This window comes from Glandiceps talaboti, chromosome 6 (assembly GCF_964340395.1).
Source record: "Glandiceps talaboti chromosome 6, keGlaTala1.1, whole genome shotgun sequence".
Taxonomy (NCBI): domain Eukaryota; kingdom Metazoa; phylum Hemichordata; class Enteropneusta; family Spengelidae; genus Glandiceps; species Glandiceps talaboti.
Genome location: NC_135554.1, coordinates 19,463,092 through 19,483,091, shown reverse-complemented (window position 1 = coordinate 19,483,091; position 20,000 = coordinate 19,463,092). Strand labels below are relative to the sequence as shown.

The following is a 20,000-nucleotide window of genomic DNA, read 5'->3' as shown; positions in this document are numbered from 1 at the left end:
CAAGATGACGGAACGATCACAGAGAAAGATTACTTGCCTGTTACTAAATTGGCATTTGGTGACACGGGAGAAAGTAATGAACAAGGATTTTACACTCTTGGTCCTCTACGATGCGAAGGAATCGTTGCTGGTGAGCAGATGTTTTCTGAGTTGTTCTCTGCACGTGATAATATCTTAATCAAACTAGAAAATCACGTACAGTATGACAAGATGTGCCAGTAATATCCCTTCCAAAAAAAGCACTCTTGGTAACGTAAAAGATGAATTCAATTGTCCAGATGTTCAAATGAAACACCTATGGTCCATTTTGCTTCATGGTAAAACTCCATGGGAAACGTCGACTGATGTAAAAGTTTACTTTGTAGTATAATTTGGCATAATCAGTTACTTCTAGCTAATATTATTTCTGTTTATGATTTAAGTTAATCTTTTGAATTTTCTCATAATGTTTACATTTTCATAGCTTGGAAATATCGCACTATTCTCTCGGTAAAGATACTTTGCTATTGCTATTGCTACTAAACAATACCAAGTTATACTTACACTCCTTCTGATCGTAGTCTAAGATGGAAAGATAAAAGTCACAGTATCATTTTGTTATTTGCACGAAAGGCGAACTTTGCTTGAATTATCATTTAACTGATATAAACTGTACTTGTTCCTATTACTTATCAGCATCTTGTGATGAGAGGAGACACTTTGGATTTACCACTAGTGGTGATTATACTATTGATCCTGATGGTTTTAATAGTGGAGTCAATCCGTTTGTTGTCTACTGCAATATGTCAAACAATGAGGGTAAGTACAATTATATATATATATATATATATATATATATATATATATATATATATATATATATATACATATATATATATATACATATATATATATATATATATATATATATATATATATATATATATATATATATATATATATATATATATATATATATCTATATATATGAAATGCGAAGCAAACCTAAGGTATTACCTACATACTGAAAAACAATAATTATGTAAATTGCACTTGAAAGTCCAAAGCTATACCATCAGCATTCTTTGAACACATATCATTTGTGGTATGGTCACCAATGTATAATATTATTATTATGATATCTAAAGCTTGCATTCTTACTAACTATAGCAAAATTATGCTGATAACTAAGACAGTAATATTAAAATCCACAACAACAAACTTTCTAGAAAACACACGCTTTTATCATCAATCTATACACAAAATTATGATATCTGAAGCATAAAGTCTTAACCTATTGGCTAATTACAAAAATAACTAATTATCACCAAATTACTTATTTTAAATCCAAATCAACAGAACCGAGGTTTATGAGACTTAGTGACGTTCTCGTCATCTACGTATACCTTATTTTATGGGAGATTTGAAGTATACATTCTTAAAATATTGCCTAATTAAACAAATCATTAATTATGCAAATGTTAAATTCTAGAGCTACATCAGCAATCTCTCTAGAGTTTTGTTATCATAAATGTAGACATCAAATGATTGTTCATTTGAATGATATTGTCCAATTCTTGAAATCGTTAATTATGTAAGTGCACCATCAATCGTCATTGGATGTTTACCAAAACCTAATCAGTTTTTCATTTTTTCTATGAAAAAGACGAGTACCAAAGTTCATTTGAAATGACACCAAATTAACAGGATGTTTACCAAAACATAATATGTTCTAGCAATTAGCTAAGAAAATGTGTAGCAAAATTTTGTTGGAATTAGGCCACCCGTTTTTGTGAAAAGATTACACAAGCAGACAGACAGACAGACAGACAGACAGACAGACAGACAGACAGACAGACAGACAGACAGACAGACAGACAGGCACGCAAGCATGCACACAGACAGACAGACAGACAGACAGACAGACAGACAGACAGACAGACAGACAGACAGACAGACAGACAGACAGACAGACAGACAGACAGACAATCAATCAATCAAACAAACAAATAGACACACATACATGCAGACACACAAACACACACAGAAGACAGACAGACAGACAGAACACACACACATACACACAGAAGACAGACAGACAGACAGAACACACATACATACATACATACATACATACATACATACATACATACATACATACATACATACACACATACATACATACATACATACATACACACATACGTACATACACACATACGTACACACATACATACATACATACATACATACATACATACATACATACATACATACATACATACATACACACACAGATACACACACACACACACACACACACACACACACACACACACACACACACACACACACAATAACTATAACATTCCCAAATGGAAGGTAAAAATTCATGTGTCATATAAAGTTTTTTAATGTACCTTTGGGTTTCAATGAGGAATGTACATAATTAATGACTTTCGGTAGTTAGGCAATATCTCAAAAAAGTATCAGCTTTGATATTGTTTGGTACATTCAATGAAACTACATCAGAAATATCTTTACAATGCAGGTTGGTGTAGTATTCTTTACTTTTGTAATTACGCCATATCTTGAAAATTCATACTCCAAATATCATAATTTTGTATTGCATCGATGGTAGCAAAGGCACGAGTTCTATAAAAGCTTGTTTATGTAGTTTTTATTCTTAATGCATCATTTGCATAAATAACGAAATTTACAAATTAAGGGTTTTACCATTATATTAGGACTTGTGTATTACATGTATAAATAGTTCAGAATTTCGTATTCTGATAATGTGTGTCAGAAATGTTCTGTCCATATTGGAGTTAAATATTCTCTGGCCCTTTACAGGAGGCGTATAGTTTATATTTGGTATTAAATCAAGTCACCATTAACCAATATACTAATAATTTACATATGGATGATATATGCTAGATATGTATTGAATTATTAAGCATCTAAAAGGGATTATATGACTTCTACCTAAGTTAACCAATAGATTATATCTTACAAATTTAACCGTGAACACTAAATGGATTTCAAGTTCTAATACTAGTAATGTTATTTTTGCGTAACTCAACACAACCTAACGAGTCACTAATAAAACCCTTATGTAGGATATCTAGTGGTCATATCGCTATTAGAACGTCTGCACATATTTCTCAAAAAGTATCATGTAATAAAAATCTTACACAAACGAAAAAAGAGAGAGAACAGAAAAACAATGAAAAGGGTTACTGGAAAGTCAGTTGTTTGGGAGAAATATAAAAGTTACTGATAGAAGAACTGACCTTGTTAATTCATTTCGATAGCTGTCACAGTTCTTAACCATAACCGGAGGATGCGAGGCCACGTAAATGGTTATGATTCTGTGTTGTCATATTCTGTCAGCGTGCAATATGACAATGGTATATCTGTTAGTCAAGCCACAGCTCTACTGCAGAAATCTGAGACATGTTCGCAATATATCAAGGTAATATATTCCATAACAGATAAAATATGTAGACACACACACACACACACACACACACACACACACACACACACACACACACACAGACACACATACACACACAATGTCAGGAATTGCGTCAGGGTGATTTATTACAGTATCTGTATGTGTAATCTTATCTTAATAACTTAATCTTAATAATTGTATATATATATATATATATATATATATATATATATATATAGTTTTGGTAGTACTGGAACTCTTTCTTGGGTGTAACTCGGAGTTTCACGCATATTGCGATCATCAGACACTCTGAGTGTCTGATGATCGCAATATGCGTGAAACTCCGAGTTACACCCAAGAAAGAGTTCCAGTACTACCAAAACTATTACGCTCTGCCACTGCGGTATAGAGCACTGTCTTATAGCAGATTGATACTCACCGAGTTATATATATATATATATATATATAATGTCTCGAAAGGGAAATGTTGAATTATCGTTGTGCTGAGGAGTCTCTCTGTGCTCATTGTGCACGGGTGTGGTTTCAGCGTATTGACAGTATTTCTCGGTTCTAAGTTTTGTCGTTTCTTAGCCTGTATCAGTTACTTCTGAGAAACCCTTTTATCCCGATCACAGTCTTTGTATTGTCAACGTTGCCTTGATATCCAACGTTTGAACTTTCGTGAAAGGGAATATTCCAATCTTTAATATGTCAATTTTCATCGTCGACATTATTTGCTCTCATCACAATACCGTGAACTATTTCAAAATTGTAATATATCTGCCTTCAATACAATATGTAAGTAGTGAACCAAATAGTAAAACGTCTATTCTCTAACATATTGACCAATCACAAAGGTCCTTTTATACCGACCAATGTCTGGAGTTTGTACTGCACAAACAGGACAATAAACAGGTGATGGAAGCCAATGTAAAGAATGATCGCAATGTGTTGCCAATGACAAAAAATGTTAGCCATGTGAAATACGCAACAGTACCATGCATGTTTAAAAAAAATATTATGAATGAAATGACATACCACAAGACTTTAAGATGCCTCGGACTAAAATCCAACTAAGTAGATATTCATTGTATATACCACAAGTGAGAAAATCTGTTAACTGTATGGTAGTAATGTTATTGTATCATATTAGTTATTAACAATAATCTATTACCTTATTATTTCAGTATGAATGCTATCACTCATTAATAAATATTGGCTCAACAAAGTATACTGCCTGGTACGATCGTAATGGCAATATAATGACAAACTGGGCAGGCGCACCTGTTGGACAAAGGATGTGTGCCTGTGGCGTAACAGGTATTTTGTAATTTTAGAGTGGAGTATCTCCCCATAATTAAACATAACGTGTAATCGGTGTTGAGTGTATAATTGAAGCACATGTTGACAAGATCTAGAGCTTTCATGGCAAAACTCTAGATATATTGAAGTTATCCATAGGACTAATACTTTGATATTTAAATATTTATTTCGAACACATCTGTTAACTATTATTTACTCCTATGATAGTTTGATAAGTACCTGGAGCGAAAACAATTAATGTCGTGATTTTAGTTATAGTCAACTGCATTCTGCAAAGCTGATGATATTTCAGCCATAGTCCAATCACTTACCTTGGGTTATTCAACTAATCGTATTTTTACATATTTTATGGGGTTTTCAATTTCATTTGGGTTTCAGGTTCCTGCTCCAACGGACGTTCTACTTGTAATTGTGATAATAATGACAATGTCTGGCGATACGATGATGGTACTATTACGGACAAAGATTACCTACCAGTCACAAAATTGGCATTTGGTGACACTGGCAGTGGCGAAGAAGGTTACTACACTCTGGGCGCACTACTTTGTTATGGCCATATGAATAGTAAGCATGATGTATATATAAATATTGTGGACCCGGAGTCATGATGGGCGAGTGGTTTAGAGTGACCGGCTTTGAATCTGCAGATTGCAGTCGGCCGTTTGTTTCTGAATGTCTTAAATCCTTGGGCATGGTTTGAACCACGGCTGTGCCTCATATAACCCACAATAATGACTCGACCCTCACGAAATACATTATAATTATGAGGCTATCGAGTCTAAATGAGGTTCATTATTATTATACTATTATAATACAAATGATATAAATGAATCGCCAAGTAAAACAACTCATCGTCTGTCAACACCGACATTGTCTGTCAACACCCGGTCAAACAATAAAACATTGTCTTCAAGGTTACTGGCGTAACCCCTTTCCTGAATTTGTCAGACGTCTTGCAGGTTGCATAATAACTATATATATTTTCCGCACTCAGGAGCATAGTAAAGTACTTTATACACAAAACTAACCTAGTATTGGTTTACGGACGAAGCATGCCTTGAAACGAACTGAAATACTTCTAATGGTGTGGTTTTCTGGTGACAAAGACCTCCGGGCTGAACGAATGACCAGCCATGATACTATAACTCTACTCTATAGCAGTGAACTGTAATTCAACCGCTAATTGTCAACATTGTTTGTAAATAAATTGAAAGAAATTTCTTGTGTTGGTAGAGCAGCTGATAAAAGTATTATTCAAATAATACTAGCAAAGTTCATTATAACATTTGAATTGGGGTCAAGTAATCATAAAGATGTCATATGTAAATTCAGTAGTATAATAGCCTATAGTAATTATAGCAGTTCTCTCTCAGTGACTACGATGGTTGCTTAGGCATGTAACTAGTAACTAGTAAAACATAAGTGGCGTTTTATTTTAAACAAACTTGTCGAAAAAAATGCACAGTTTCCAAACCATTAATAACAGAACTACGGATGGGTAAAACGGAAATACCGCTCGATTAGGGACTGTCGTTTTGTTACAGAACGAGTCCTTGCCAGGTTCGCGGATTTCACGCTAAACTTTTGGGGAAAACATCGGCCGAGAAGTGCGGGATGAGATTTCTAATTAACATGATAATGGATAAGAGGTTACGTAACAGAGCTGTAGATAACAAGGTTGACTTTCTGGTGATGAAAACGTAAAAACTCGTCGAATTCGATGACCACTTAACTTCGTTATAGTCCATGTCCTCGGACATTTACTGTAACTATTCGGACACTTTTGGTTAACCTAGTTAACATTTTGTCCGAGGTGCAGCCGAGGACAAAATAATAACTAGGTTAACCAAAAGTCTCCGAATATTTACAGTAAATGTCCGAGGACATGTACTATAACTATCAGTTATCGAGTCGATTTTAGATATAATTGACATTTTTCCATTGTAGACGGTGATATTCGATTGGTTAATGGCAATGGCGATCATAGAGGACGTTTAGAGATATACATGAATGGATGGGGTACTGTGTGCAATCACCACTTTACAGATGTCGATGCAAGGGTTGTTTGCCGACAATTGGAATATATGTAAGTACGATTAGAAACACTCACATTTTACAGATACGAGAAAAAACATACTGTCTAGTTATGGTGTGAACGTAGTATAAGGTTCGGAAATCCATTACTCTATATGTTTACTGAAATGTGGCCACTGTATCAGATAGTATGACGAAGTTTTTTCACAATCTGTTATGTGGGCACAAAACAATGTAATCTTGTTTATATTGCAGTGGTGGGAATGTGACCGCAACAAATGTATACGGTCGAGGCAGTGGCGTGATACTCTTGGACGATGTCAAATGTAGGGGTAATGAAAACATGCTGTCAGAATGCAGCCATCGTGGATGGGGTTTAAATAATTGTGGACACGGCCAAGATGTTGGTATAACTTGCGATATTCCAGGTAAACTTACACACACACACACACACACACACACACACACACACACACACACACACACACACACACACACACACACACACACACACACACACATATATATATAACTTTAGCCTACATTTCCCTATCAACACTCAATAAAAATTCCAGTGCTGCAATAGTTGATTCCGTAATGAAATTTCCCATTTCATTCAAAGCGACCAAACGTCAAAATTCCGTTATTCTTTGATTTAAATATGTGTGTCATATCTTTAGATTCTGTTCCTTCCAATAAAATAGGATATCTCGGATTCTCCAGTATCTGATAATTAAACGAAAAGTTGCCACACTTTGTTATGTACACGTAGTTGCAAGTGGAACTTAAGCAGCAACAATACGAAATATTGATCTATGTATAACTTACTTCAGTGATTGACAAGCACTCAGACAAGAAAATTCATAGGTTGCGAGTTAGGAAAATCAGCTAGTAATCACGTTAACGTTCTATCATTTCTTTACAGAGCTCTCGGACATAAGATTGGTGAACGGAAATGAAGTCTATGAAGGAAGGTTAGAAGTTTATTTCAATGGAGAATGGGGTACCGTGTGTGATGACGAATTTGAGGAAAGAGATGCAATTGTAGTTTGCCGGCAACTTGGCTATAGGTATGAAAACTTAACTTTAAATCTTCACAAAAACATGAATACGTCATGGTCCATCCCTTGATATCAAAGGTAAACTCTCTCAAGTTTACATCATTGAAAGATTTTCAACAGTGCCAGTGAAAAGAGAACAACCAAGAAGCAAATATAACCATCACTCCAAAACGCGAAAGCATCATAGTAAGACTGTACTGAAGTTTAGATGTTTCACCCCTTTCTCTTATTTATAGCATGCTGTATGTTATTGTTATTTCTTTACTCCTGGGTCGACGTTTAATGCCAAATTAAATAACTGAATTCTTGCAGTGATGGTGAAATCCAACCACAGGGTTCACATGGCCATGGTTTGGGGTCAATAGTACTGGACAATGTTGATTGCCATGGACATGAGATGTTACTAGAAAAATGTGGAAATAGAGGATTTGGTAACCATAACTGTGGGCACGATGAAGATGTAGGCATTCACTGCAAGTTGCCAAGTAAGCAATGTCAACTCAGATCTACTTTTTGATAGCCATGCTAACTCAAATGTATAGAGACGATTATATAGAAACGTTTAAATAAACTTTCTGTTAATACAAATCTATTGGCTGACATCTGTGTCTCAACGATGTCATATCTTATGAAAACTATTGTTAGCCATGATACCTAGCGGGAAAAGCTGCCCCACGGATAAAATTCCTAGGTCTGTTTTGTTTTGTTTTGTTTCTTTTTGCCTGTTTTTAGGCACAGATACACAAACACATATTGCTAATAGCAACCCGCTTCTTACGAGGGTCGTAAAACGGTTCCTTTTAACCCTGGAAAGGGGTGCTATTACAACGCGGTCCGACGTGCAATATCATTTTTTCATTCAAACCTGCCACAAAGGTAATTATAGAGGATATATATGCACGTCATTTTGTTTCACGACTTTATCAAATCTATCTGAATGGTGATCATATTATTGTAAGGAAATCAATATTTGTGCATAACTCAAATATTTTAAGACATAGAGACTTCATTCAGGTATCTATCACCATAGTATCTGGCGCAAGCTTTCTTTATGACTTTCACCTTTGACCTTGACGTTGTTCTTCATAGACAATTATTAACATCAGGACTTTTCTTGCAAGATAAGGCAATTTATAGTATCTATATTTAAAGTGTGACCAATTCTGTGGCAACAGTAAGAAATTCCCTTTTTACCCTATAACTAAAGCACTATATAATTTTGTATACATACTCCATTCATATCAACTGACAGTCTACTCCTATATTATTAGTTGCAAGCTTTCTTTAAAGACCTTGACCTTTTCCCACGACCTTGAGCTGAACGTTCAGTACTAGTTACCAAAACCAGGCTGTTTCTTCCATGTTTTCCATTTCTTGTTTCTTGTGCTACACATAGACTCTGTGGTTGGTATTCAAGCTTGGTCATTCTTATATCATCAGATATGTCCTTTCTCTTAGTATACTTATTTTTCTATCCAAAATCTTTACCTGGTGGGTCGATATTTACTCGTAAGTACCCAATATTAAGTTGCTGGGGTTTTTTTGTGGGGAGGGGGGGGGGTGTCTTCGACGAAGTTCAACGAAGCCTAATAAATGTGTGTATATATGTCTACGTCCAACTTCCTTCTGTCCGACCACAAATCTGTATACATAAAATCGCATTATTTTCTGATATTGAAGATTTGTTTATACGTATACATTACAGACAATGGTGATGTGCGTCTACATGGTGGAACCGATGCATACAAAGGTCGTCTGGAAATATTCAATTCCGTAACTGAACATTGGGAAACGGTTTGTGCCGACACAATTGACGATAAAGCAACCCGAGTTGTATGCAGGCAGCTTGGATATCGGTTTGTTATGATGAAGATTAAGTTTGTTACATTAAATTAAAAACAATTATTTTATAATTATTATTATTTACAATGTAAATAGTATATGTAAACAGAGCAGAGAGAGCTAGAGATTTAGAGAGATTTGGATTTAGAGAGAGAGCGAGAGAGAGAGAGAGAGAGAGAGAGAGAGAGAGAAAGAGAAAGAGAGAGAGAGAGAGAGACAGACAGACAGACAGACAGAGAGACAGAGAGAGACAGAGAGACAGAGACAGACAGACTGAGCGTGAGTATTTTCGCCTGACACTAAATGAAAATAATTTAAATGGCCTTTCGTCGATCACCAATCGGGGTATATTTCCGGGCATCTTCGCCTCTAAGTTTTTGCCAGCAAAAGGTTGTTATTAAACTATTGTATACAGTCGAGTGAATATCTTATATTAATATTATACGTATATTATTGTTCGTTTCATATTGTAGTGGAGGAGGCGAATTTAGTATGGGTGGAACTACATTTGGACAAAGTCCTAGGTTTATTGCGATCGACAATGTCGAGTGTACTGGTCAGGAAAACAGACTTACCGAATGTCGTCACAACTCGGGAGGCACTAGCTGTCAAAACACACAGGCTGTTATTACTTGTGATGTACCGGGTGAGTAGTATATATCATGTAATTCGAAATGTGTGAATTAATGTGTATGTGTTTCAAACTCTAATTAATACTCGAATAGAGTGATAATATCTAAAAGTATACCATATATAGTGTTATCAACCGGTTCATGAAGACGTTTTTGATTGAAAATATGTTTAAATATTTGATTTTCTTTGTTTAGTCACGAAAATGCATTCTATGTGAAACAGTTACGCCATTCATTAATACTAAGATTTCACATAATACGCAGACCTGTAAAGATAAGAATAAGTAACTAAACAAAACAGAGTGTTTTCTTGACATCGACAGCCTGACAATTTTGTTTCCTGTACTTTTCTCGTTTAGAGCACGGAGATGTTCGTCTTGTTGATGGTAGTAATGCATATGAAGGTCGAATTGAAGTATACTTTAAAAATGATTGGATGAGAATATGTAACGTTGACAATATAGCAATCGAAGTTGTGTGTAAGCAACTTGCCCTTGGGTAAGCATCTTATTCGGTAACGCTTCTGTGACTATATGTTTTGATATCCAAAAAGAATGTTGAATCATGATAATAACAGAAAAAATAGACTTAATGTTGGTCATAAAAAAACATGTTTTACCTACAACAGTATATAACATGACATACGACGAGAAGAGGAAAAAAGTTGATAAAAAATACTAATTGTCAAACTTGTATTTATTATTTATTTATTTATTTATTTATCTATTTATTTATTTATTTATTTATTTATTTATTTATTTATTTATTTATTCATTTATTTATTCATGTATGTCTCATTTATTTATTCATGTATGTCTCATACACATACATACATACATACATACATACATACATACATACATACATACATACATACATACATACATACATACATACACACATACACACATACATGCATGTTAACCATGCGAACAAACTAAACCCTTTCTAACTTTCTACTCATTCATCTTATCTTTTTAGTCATCCATGCATCGACAAAGACAGGGTACTAAATGTTGCACATGTATCAGTTGCCCCATTAGATGTTAAATGCATTGGTAGCGAGACTTCTCTTATGAAATGTAACATAACCGAGCATGGAACATCCCCAAGTTGCGCAAGTAATGAAGACGTACACGTAAGCTGTGGTATACCTCAATACACCCCAGGTAATTTGGAATGAATCAATAATCTACAGCGACAATTTCGAGTTCTGGGCAAAACAAAACAGCTTAGAGTTTATGTATTTGTGCCCTTAGAATAAAGCATACCACAGTTCGTTACCTGTGCACGGATGTCTTTAGTCTTGCTGCTAGACGTTTCTTCCGATACGATAAGCGAACGAAGTTCGCAGTGAGGGCTTGCCCGCCTCCTCGATAGCGATGTTCGGTCGTGTGTCGTATTGTATCGGAAGAACATCCGAGGTCTAGCAGCTAGACTAGGATGTCTTGTCGAAATACTAGCCTCGACTGCGTACTAAAATAACGGCAATCCCCATTATAATCGATTTTATTCGGAAATCAAGAAGACTTGATGATACAAAAACTACTACTGAAGCTCCCTGATGTCATTATCCTGAGTGTTCAGAAATATTCAAATAGCGTATCCAAATTTATCACATATTTGATTACACATCTGTCTTTTTTCTAAGCTCATTCTTCATTTATTCTTTCTTTTCAGAGGAAGGCAATTTAAGGCTCGTCAATGGCACTGTAATGAACGAGGGTCGTTTAGAGATTTATCACAACGGAAAATGGGGATCTGTGTGCGACGATTATTTCAATGACAGAAATGTCAAAGTTGTTTGTAGACAATTTGGATATCTGTGAGTTCATATATATATATATATATATATATATATATATATATATATTTATACACATTTTATACTTCTCCTGATCACATTGCAAAAGGTCCTTGTGACCCTTCTCGCCAACCAATCATCCTTTTTAGCAAAACAGAAGTTGCACATTGCTAAATCGTTGGTGTATACATTAATTGATATGTGAAATTTCAAAACCAGAATAAACACAGGAGGTAATTGTTGTTGTCATATACATGTTTGTTGCTGGTATTGAACAAACGTCTTCATGAGCACTGTAATTCATTGTCAATTATTGCTACACATGTAAACATACCCACTCTTTACTCTTTGTCAGATGACTTGTGCTTGTTTTTCATAATGCATTGTTGCTTCTGGTCTTCTGTGTTTCTGCAGCGCGGGAACATTTCGTAATTTTGCTGCGTATGGAGAGGCCACTGGACATATTTGGCTTGATGACGTTAAATGTACGGGTTTAGAAACCATGCTGTCTGACTGTGACCACGCCAGCTGGGGATCACATGATTGTACACATCACGAAGATATTAGCGTATTTTGTAAACTACCAGGTAGGCGTATTTCATTTAGTTATGAATATATTTTTTCTATCATTCTTTGCTACCGCATCCCTATTGATACCTATCTCCGTCGAAATCAAAAACACTCTAATGTTTATTAATATCGACATAATCGTTTTTCCGATATGACGATAACGTTAAACGAACTTTCGACCGGTTTGCCTTGTAATTCAGTAAAATCAGAACCATCATAAAAGGAACGGCGTTGAGTTCCAACTGGCGAGAGCTAGGCCTGTGTTAGTCTGGATGCCAACGTGGCATCGAATCATCTCTAACCTCATCTGGTCAAACTGAGTTAATCATAAATCAAATGTTGTTCATGCACAATCCCCAACTGTTATTATGATATAAACAGTGTATAAGTAGCGTCCTGAGCTTAAGTGTATGATATTTGGACTGCCCCCCCCCCCCCCACCAATAAATACTAACTTGTTATTGGCTAGAATTCTGTGATTGATTAACAAAGACATGATGTTAATGACTATTTGTGTGGCTGTGGTTGAATTTAAATTTCATCTAAGGCTTCATTGAGCTAGACTAAAGAGACATCATAAGAATCGATGTGTTTATTCAGCTTATCGCACGTGTTCTCTCTTTTGCGAATCGCAAGTACAGGATAGCGTGTGAGATTGCGAATCGCAAGTACAGGATAGCGTGTGAGATTGCGAATCGCAAGTACAGGATAGCGTGTGAGATTGCGAATCGCAAGTACAGGATAGCGTGTGAGATTGCGAATCGCAAGTACAGGATAGCGTGTGAGATTGCGAATCGCAAGTACAGGATAGCGTGTGAGATTGCGAATCGCAAGTACAGGATAGCGTGTGAGATTGCGAATCGCAAGTACAGGATAGCGTGTGAGATTGCGAATCGCAAGTACAGGATAGCGTGTGAGATTGCGAATCGCAAGTACAGGATAGCGTGTGAGATTGCGCCAACTGTATGTTTAAACCTGAAAATTTTGATCAAACTATCACCAGTAATTTTGTTTCGTATCATGGTGATTTGCTCTGATTCTGCAAAAACCATTACAACTTATCTACATTTCGGTTAACATTCAAGTTCAATAGCTAACTCAATTTGTATCAGAGCTTAAAGTTGAAACACGGTTATTTTCTTTATGTATCCATTTGCTTTCATCTCTTTCCTGTTCATCATGAATATCTCTGGCATTTGGCATTTCCAGATACGCCCGATATTCGCCTTGTAGCCGGTAATAGTTCTTTAGAAGGCAGAGTCGAAATCTTCCACAGTGATGAATGGGGAACTATATGTGATGATAGCTTCGATGACAAAGATGCTAAGGTTGTCTGTCGACAGTTGGGACTAAGGTTAGTGAGAGATACTTAAACATATGGACGGCAACAGTGATCTTTACAGATAGTGTTACTTGCGTCCTGAGGATTGAATTCAAATATTCAGGCCAAATAAAAAAAAATGTTTCCGATAACATGACTTCAGAAAATAGGGTAGGGAGGTCGGAATTTTATTTTATTTTACTTAATTTTTTAACAATTACTTCAACCCCAAAGTAAGATACTCGTTTGTCATAATACTTCGGCAAGAGTTTGATGAGGTGTAAGAGAAGACAATCATAAGATAAGTAGACGAACACGTTATGCACACATCTATATTGTTAAAGGCCAAGAAAAAAAATTGTTTTCTGGTGAGTTTGAATCACTTAAATACCCTGCCTCAATATAACGTTCATAAGATAACGCTATCTGAATCTGAATCTGCTGAATCTGAATCTGACGCCAACCTTATACTCGTTCGATCGATTAATTACTCAAATTGGTCATTCATATTCGTCGGATTATTATCAAAACCTAATCAGTTCTTGCCATCACCCTACGGAACATGTCTATGAAATTTCGTTTGAATTGATGCAGCCGTTTTTGCGGAAATGGTGATACAAACAAACACACACACACACACACACACGCACAGACACAGTCTTCATTGCTATATTAAAACCTTCCTTACGGAAGGTAAAAATGAAAAAATAATTAAAAATAAAAAATCTACCTACCCCACACCTATTCTAAAATTGAGCGTAATCGGTATCGCACAAATATTTTTGTTAGACCTTAGTATTAACTTAATATCTGGATGTATAAATACTACGATAATGATGTCAAATAACCTTGGAGTCAGATCCAATATAGATTTTTTTTCACGTTTTTTGCCGTTGTATTATGTGATAACTACCCTGATGAATAGGAATTTAGTAAACCCTAATGAAAAATTTTAGTCAAAGGTTATTAAAATTGTGTTTATTCATGTGCTTGTAAACGTCTTGGAGGGTCGGAAAAGGGTTCATTAAGAAAGGGACCTTATTTTACTATATTGACCATGAATAATTTTAAATATACATTTTCATTGTCACGGTGGTTGAGGCAGTGGTGTGCATGCCCCATGTTCAAAGTGCTTGATAGTTATACTAACACTACAAATATTATTTTAAACATAGCGGTGGCACCCCTAAATATCGAGCCTACTTCGGTAAAGGTACTAACACGGTATGGCTTGACGAAGTAGACTGCACTGGGGAAGAGTTGAAGCTCTCTGCTTGTGATCATGGTGGTTGGGGTGATAGTAACTGTGACCATACCGAAGACGTTGGAGTTATTTGTTCTTAAAAGGTAATTCCTGTATATAGTCTGGCCGCCCATCACTCACTACTAAAGTGTGAATGTTTGTTAACGTTAGTTGATTGCCAGTGTATTTTATAGTTATTTTTGAAATTAAATCTTTTATTCAAAAGTAGATAATTGGTGAGTCTTCGACTGTTGTCATTTGACAGGAGTTTGTCAGGCATATACTAATTATAGAAACACAAATGTACAAAATGTATATCTGTATATGTACAGGAGTAATTGTTGTGAATCACATTCGCCTAATATCAACAGAGATTACTTCAATGACGATTAATAAGATATGAGATAAAGAGAATTGAATTTGCAGTGATTATCTGTCAAGTGGTTAAACGATTGATGAATTTCCGATAAGCTAGAAATTATAAGAAATGAAATATAAAATTATAGTCTTTACAGTAATTCTTCCTCAAAATCTTGTCAAATTCATTATTGTAAAATTTTGAATAATATTCCATCTTTACACTTTTCTGTGTTTCTTATTTCTTGCAGAAGACTTCTATATGCATACAGAATTTGAGAAACAGAACCATAATTTGCTGCGTTAGTGCAATGTTGCTTCTTTAACTATAGCTATGATATTTTTAGAATTGAATCGTTCAATTATTGGGGGTACAATTTGTTCCATATAGCACTCGCATTTCGTCTTTTACTGTATGTCGGAATGTGTACCCAAATCCAGTGTATACCATTTGCGGGTGAGGACATATTGCTTAGATATACTCCTCCTTCGTAAATTTATTCCAGGAATATTTCAACTATTTTGTGATTGTCATATTGGTTAGATATAACAATAACAGATATAACAATAGCACGTAATTCTAAATGTTGTGTACATTATTGCAACACAAGTTAAATACTGTGCACTTGATGTGCAACAATAGCTAACCAGTATCAACAATAGCTAAACCATTACTTTGAACCATTAAAACTGGACTGTACTTAACTATAAGTTAAAAAGTTAAAATAAGTAAATATTCTAGACATGTTGCACTCGGTTAACGAAGACTAGACACCTGTACGGTACAGACTGGAGACAAATTGTCTATAATTTTTTGATCTCGTCCAGCATGATAGCTGCCACAGACAAATATACTCCCACAATTGATAAATAGCACCAACGGTCTTTTTCTTCAAATTGTTCATCAATACTCAAGAGAACATGTACAATTGAATCTTATGTGAACGTTATGACAATAAACAGAACTCAATTTAGAAAGTGTGTCATATCAGTATGTGAAATTATTTTTACGAAAGTGTACAAGTTTTCGTGTGTGTGTGTGTGTGTGTGTGTGTGTGTGTGTGTGTGTGTGTGTGTGTGTGTGTGTGTTTCACAGGTCAAATTTGCCAATTCTTTGTAACTCCACCAAGAAGACATCGTTTATTCTTAGACGATTAGATATGAGCGAAAGAGTCTATTTTTAAAAAATAATTGTGATGTGATAACACTTTGCTGGTTTTCAGGTGTGCCAGCAACCCATGTTAACCTCCCTCCCCAACCTTTCAGCTGTTTGATATCTGGCGCCTTCATTCGTTTAAAACCTTACCTAATATTCTCAGATTTAAAAGTGGTTCATAACACATTACATCAGTCACGTCTGACGTCACACACATTATTTCATACCCTTCAATTTCAGCACAAACCTGTACCACAAATATTTTACACGTAAACACACTGGTACTAATTTGACTGTACACGATCATATTTGCGAGTTTTATTCATACGTGCATTAAATACATCATAGAATATACATTTCGGTCAGAATGTATACATTATAATATCGTCATAGCAACTGTACGTTTATACAGTAGCTCAAATTTGGGGATTTACATGAAGATATAAGTTCCGTTTAATTTGTCTTCTACAGATACAATGTCTACGCTTGATATACTGTGCTCGAGGTGAAATATTTTTACATATTTAATCGAGATAAATTTCACTTCAAACTAACGAAATTACTATTCTGATGTTGAATCATAAGGGCCAGCATAGAATGAAAAGATGATCAGAACTGTTATGAAAAAAAAAACATATCTGAAATAATTATGCAAATCACTATTACACCATGTGTTGCTCAAAACAATTATTTGAAGAATTACACTACATTACATATATACAAAGACCTTCTCAACTAAAGTCATTCTGCAACTTTATTGGTGTTAGGTGTACTAAGCTGTCCACGTCAGATAATGGAATTTTCTGCAACAAATGGAATCCGAGAGAAAATACATTACAACACAAGAATCTAAAATTCATAAATTAAAGGATTTCAGACACATCTTGTTCAGCTTGTCTACATTAATTTGTATTTTACAGAAAGGTTCACAATAAATCAATCAGTTGATATTGCGCTCTAACAAATCGAATATTGTATTGCCTACTGTCCATTTGACCAAATAAATATATCCGATAACATGACTTCAGGAAAAGGGGTAGGTAGGTCAGAATTTTAGTTTTAGTTTTCTTTCATTACTTCGAGCCCCAAGACAAGATACTCGTCAGTCTCAAGACTTCCACCAGAGTTTGGTGAGATGTAAAATAAGTAAATGAAGGCAATTGTAAGATAAGCAGACGAACGCATTGTGCAGACGGTACTGTCATAGTCTAAAAAGACCTGGTTTCTCTCTAGAATACATTTTTATTTTTTTAAATTTGACCACAGATGAGGCAAAAGCACGAGGCTGTACAAGGAAATAGAAATTAATTGTTAACATTTTACCTTTTGCATGCAAAAAATGTTTAGGGTAGTCGGCGGTTTAATCTGAGGTCGGTCGAATTATCGGAAACACATTTATTATTTGGCCTTATGGGTGCATTCTTTCAGAAGGAAAAGTTACCTGTTAAAAACAAGTCACTCCGACATCTTCGTTATGTTCACAGTTGCTCAGACCCCAGCCATCATGGTTACAGTTCGACAATCTCTGTTCTTGACCTTGGCAATTTACCTCGTCCAGCCATATGTCGTTTGTACCTTCACCGAAGTAGGCTTGGTCATGGACAGCGCCACCACTGGAAAAGAATTGTCAGTTTAACCACAACGGACATTAGAATCAAAATCTATGCAATTGTTCTGATTCAAAAATACATGCACACCAGCAAGGAAAATCTGCAAAGTTTGTACGACCAAACGGTTGACAGTTGAATTTCAAGTAAAACCAAGAAAAAGCTGCTAGTCGGAAATTCCTGTATGGCCTGCCATTTAATATCACAGAATAACAAAAAATTAACTTACCTATACCCCAATTGACGACATACAACTTGTGCATCTTTCTCATCAAAGCTATCATCACATATGGTTCCCCATTCATCATTGTGGAAGATTTCGACTCGACCCTCTGCAGAATTGTTACCAGCAACGAGACGAATATCGTGCATATCTGAAAACAAATAAATATGATCTATGGGGAAGTTATCTATCATAAGAAGGAAATTATGTCCTGTGACAACTATGCAGACCATAGGGATGATAACATAGAAATTATGTATTCGAGATATGTTGACAGCAAGTTAGTTGCCTGGTATAGCTGTTAACACTTTCAATGCCTTCGTAAATTGTGTTCGAGGGTAGGTTGTGCTGTTTTCCTTTCTTGACGTTTTTGGGAAGGAGGTGGGGAATGGATATCAGTCCAACAACAATAATCTCCCGTCAACTTATGTCTAAGAGACCTTGATAAAGTGTTGATGGTGCAAAGTTGACTGATAGTGATACAAATTCCAGTGAAATGTTGACAAACAATAATGTTTTAAAGTGAACACCGTGTAATGTATTTCTTTGCATGCTTATAGGCCATAACGTGGTGTATTTTCTTGGTTTTATTGTAACCCATATGAAAACGTATTTGAATCATACTACCTATTTACACATACGTACTACTATACTAAGATACTGTAAGCAAAATTTGCTAATCGTAAGTGCTATTGAAGATAACTTATGAATGAACATTATGACGTACGTTTTTAAAGTGAGGCGAATCATGTCTGGCGACAGGACATGCATGACCAATGAACATACTCCATACATTGACATAATTCCAATGATTTTCCATTTAAAACATTATAGTATTGAAAGTGTTCTCATTCAAAATGAATAAAAGGAAAATCTGGGTTCACTACACTTTTTTTTGATAGAGGGGTCTTTTCTTTTAAAAAGATGCTGAATCCCAAAACAAGGTTTCACCTGGCAAAGTTTAGAGACACTTTAAGAATTTCAACTTTTCAGGTAAACTGGTCGCCGAGACGATGCAACTTTGAATGACATTTTAGCCACTTGTCATGCAAGTTATTTCACGCTGAATGGTTTACCTGGACGTTTACAAAGAACACTGACATCCTCGCTGTGTGTACAATCATGAGATCCCCAGTTGCCATGGTAACAGTCAGACAGTGATGTTTCTAATCCCGAACAGCTAACGTCATCCAACCATATGTGTCCATCTCCTTCCCCAAAGGCAGCAAGATTAAGAAATATTCCAGGGCTAGTAATATATGAATAAATGATAAATATGAACATATGCAAAAACTGAAAAACTGTGACTTGAAAACTAGACAAGGAAATCAAACAGATTTAGCAAAAGTTTGACTGTGGATAAATAAGTATCTTACAGATATCCAAGC

The 20,000-nt window shown here is 35.4% G+C and overlaps 2 protein-coding genes across 4 annotated transcripts in view; one reads left to right on the top strand and one right to left on the bottom strand.

Annotated features, from left to right (window-relative positions):
* The window catches only part of LOC144436216 (scavenger receptor cysteine-rich domain-containing protein DMBT1-like), a 31,020-nt gene extending 14,416 nt beyond the window's left edge, over nucleotides 1-16,604 (top strand). Inside the window, exons 10-27 of the mRNA XM_078124945.1 lie at nucleotides 1-130; nucleotides 676-798; nucleotides 3,294-3,454; nucleotides 4,627-4,759; nucleotides 5,141-5,326; nucleotides 6,710-6,848; nucleotides 7,052-7,224; nucleotides 7,722-7,866; nucleotides 8,170-8,342; nucleotides 9,563-9,713; nucleotides 10,173-10,345; nucleotides 10,691-10,829; nucleotides 11,313-11,500; nucleotides 12,012-12,156; nucleotides 12,550-12,722; nucleotides 13,915-14,059; nucleotides 15,202-15,373; nucleotides 15,878-16,604. The exon at nucleotides 1-130 is cut by the window's left edge and continues 59 nt beyond it. Of these exons, the coding sequence (XP_077981071.1) occupies nucleotides 1-130; nucleotides 676-798; nucleotides 3,294-3,454; nucleotides 4,627-4,759; nucleotides 5,141-5,326; nucleotides 6,710-6,848; nucleotides 7,052-7,224; nucleotides 7,722-7,866; nucleotides 8,170-8,342; nucleotides 9,563-9,713; nucleotides 10,173-10,345; nucleotides 10,691-10,829; nucleotides 11,313-11,500; nucleotides 12,012-12,156; nucleotides 12,550-12,722; nucleotides 13,915-14,059; nucleotides 15,202-15,370 (2,646 nt within the window). The 3' untranslated portion in view covers nucleotides 15,371-15,373; nucleotides 15,878-16,604. The remainder of the gene's footprint in view (nucleotides 131-675; nucleotides 799-3,293; nucleotides 3,455-4,626; nucleotides 4,760-5,140; nucleotides 5,327-6,709; nucleotides 6,849-7,051; nucleotides 7,225-7,721; nucleotides 7,867-8,169; nucleotides 8,343-9,562; nucleotides 9,714-10,172; nucleotides 10,346-10,690; nucleotides 10,830-11,312; nucleotides 11,501-12,011; nucleotides 12,157-12,549; nucleotides 12,723-13,914; nucleotides 14,060-15,201; nucleotides 15,374-15,877) is intronic.
* Nucleotides 16,605-17,070: 466 nt separating this feature from the next.
* The window catches only part of LOC144436333 (scavenger receptor cysteine-rich domain-containing protein DMBT1-like), a 20,099-nt gene continuing 17,169 nt past the window's right edge, over nucleotides 17,071-20,000 (bottom strand). For 2 of the 3 annotated variants that reach the window (XM_078125103.1, XM_078125104.1), the window contains exons 19-23: nucleotides 19,989-20,000; nucleotides 19,689-19,861; nucleotides 18,619-18,784; nucleotides 18,224-18,395; nucleotides 17,071-17,585 (exon numbers count right to left, since the gene is read on the bottom strand). The exon at nucleotides 19,989-20,000 is cut by the window's right edge and continues 133 nt beyond it. In XM_078125103.1, the coding sequence (XP_077981229.1) occupies nucleotides 18,227-18,395; nucleotides 18,619-18,784; nucleotides 19,689-19,861; nucleotides 19,989-20,000 (520 nt within the window). In that variant the 3' untranslated portion in view covers nucleotides 17,071-17,585; nucleotides 18,224-18,226. The remainder of the gene's footprint in view (nucleotides 17,586-18,223; nucleotides 18,396-18,618; nucleotides 18,785-19,688; nucleotides 19,862-19,988) is intronic. The other variant, XM_078125105.1, reaches the window with a different exon arrangement.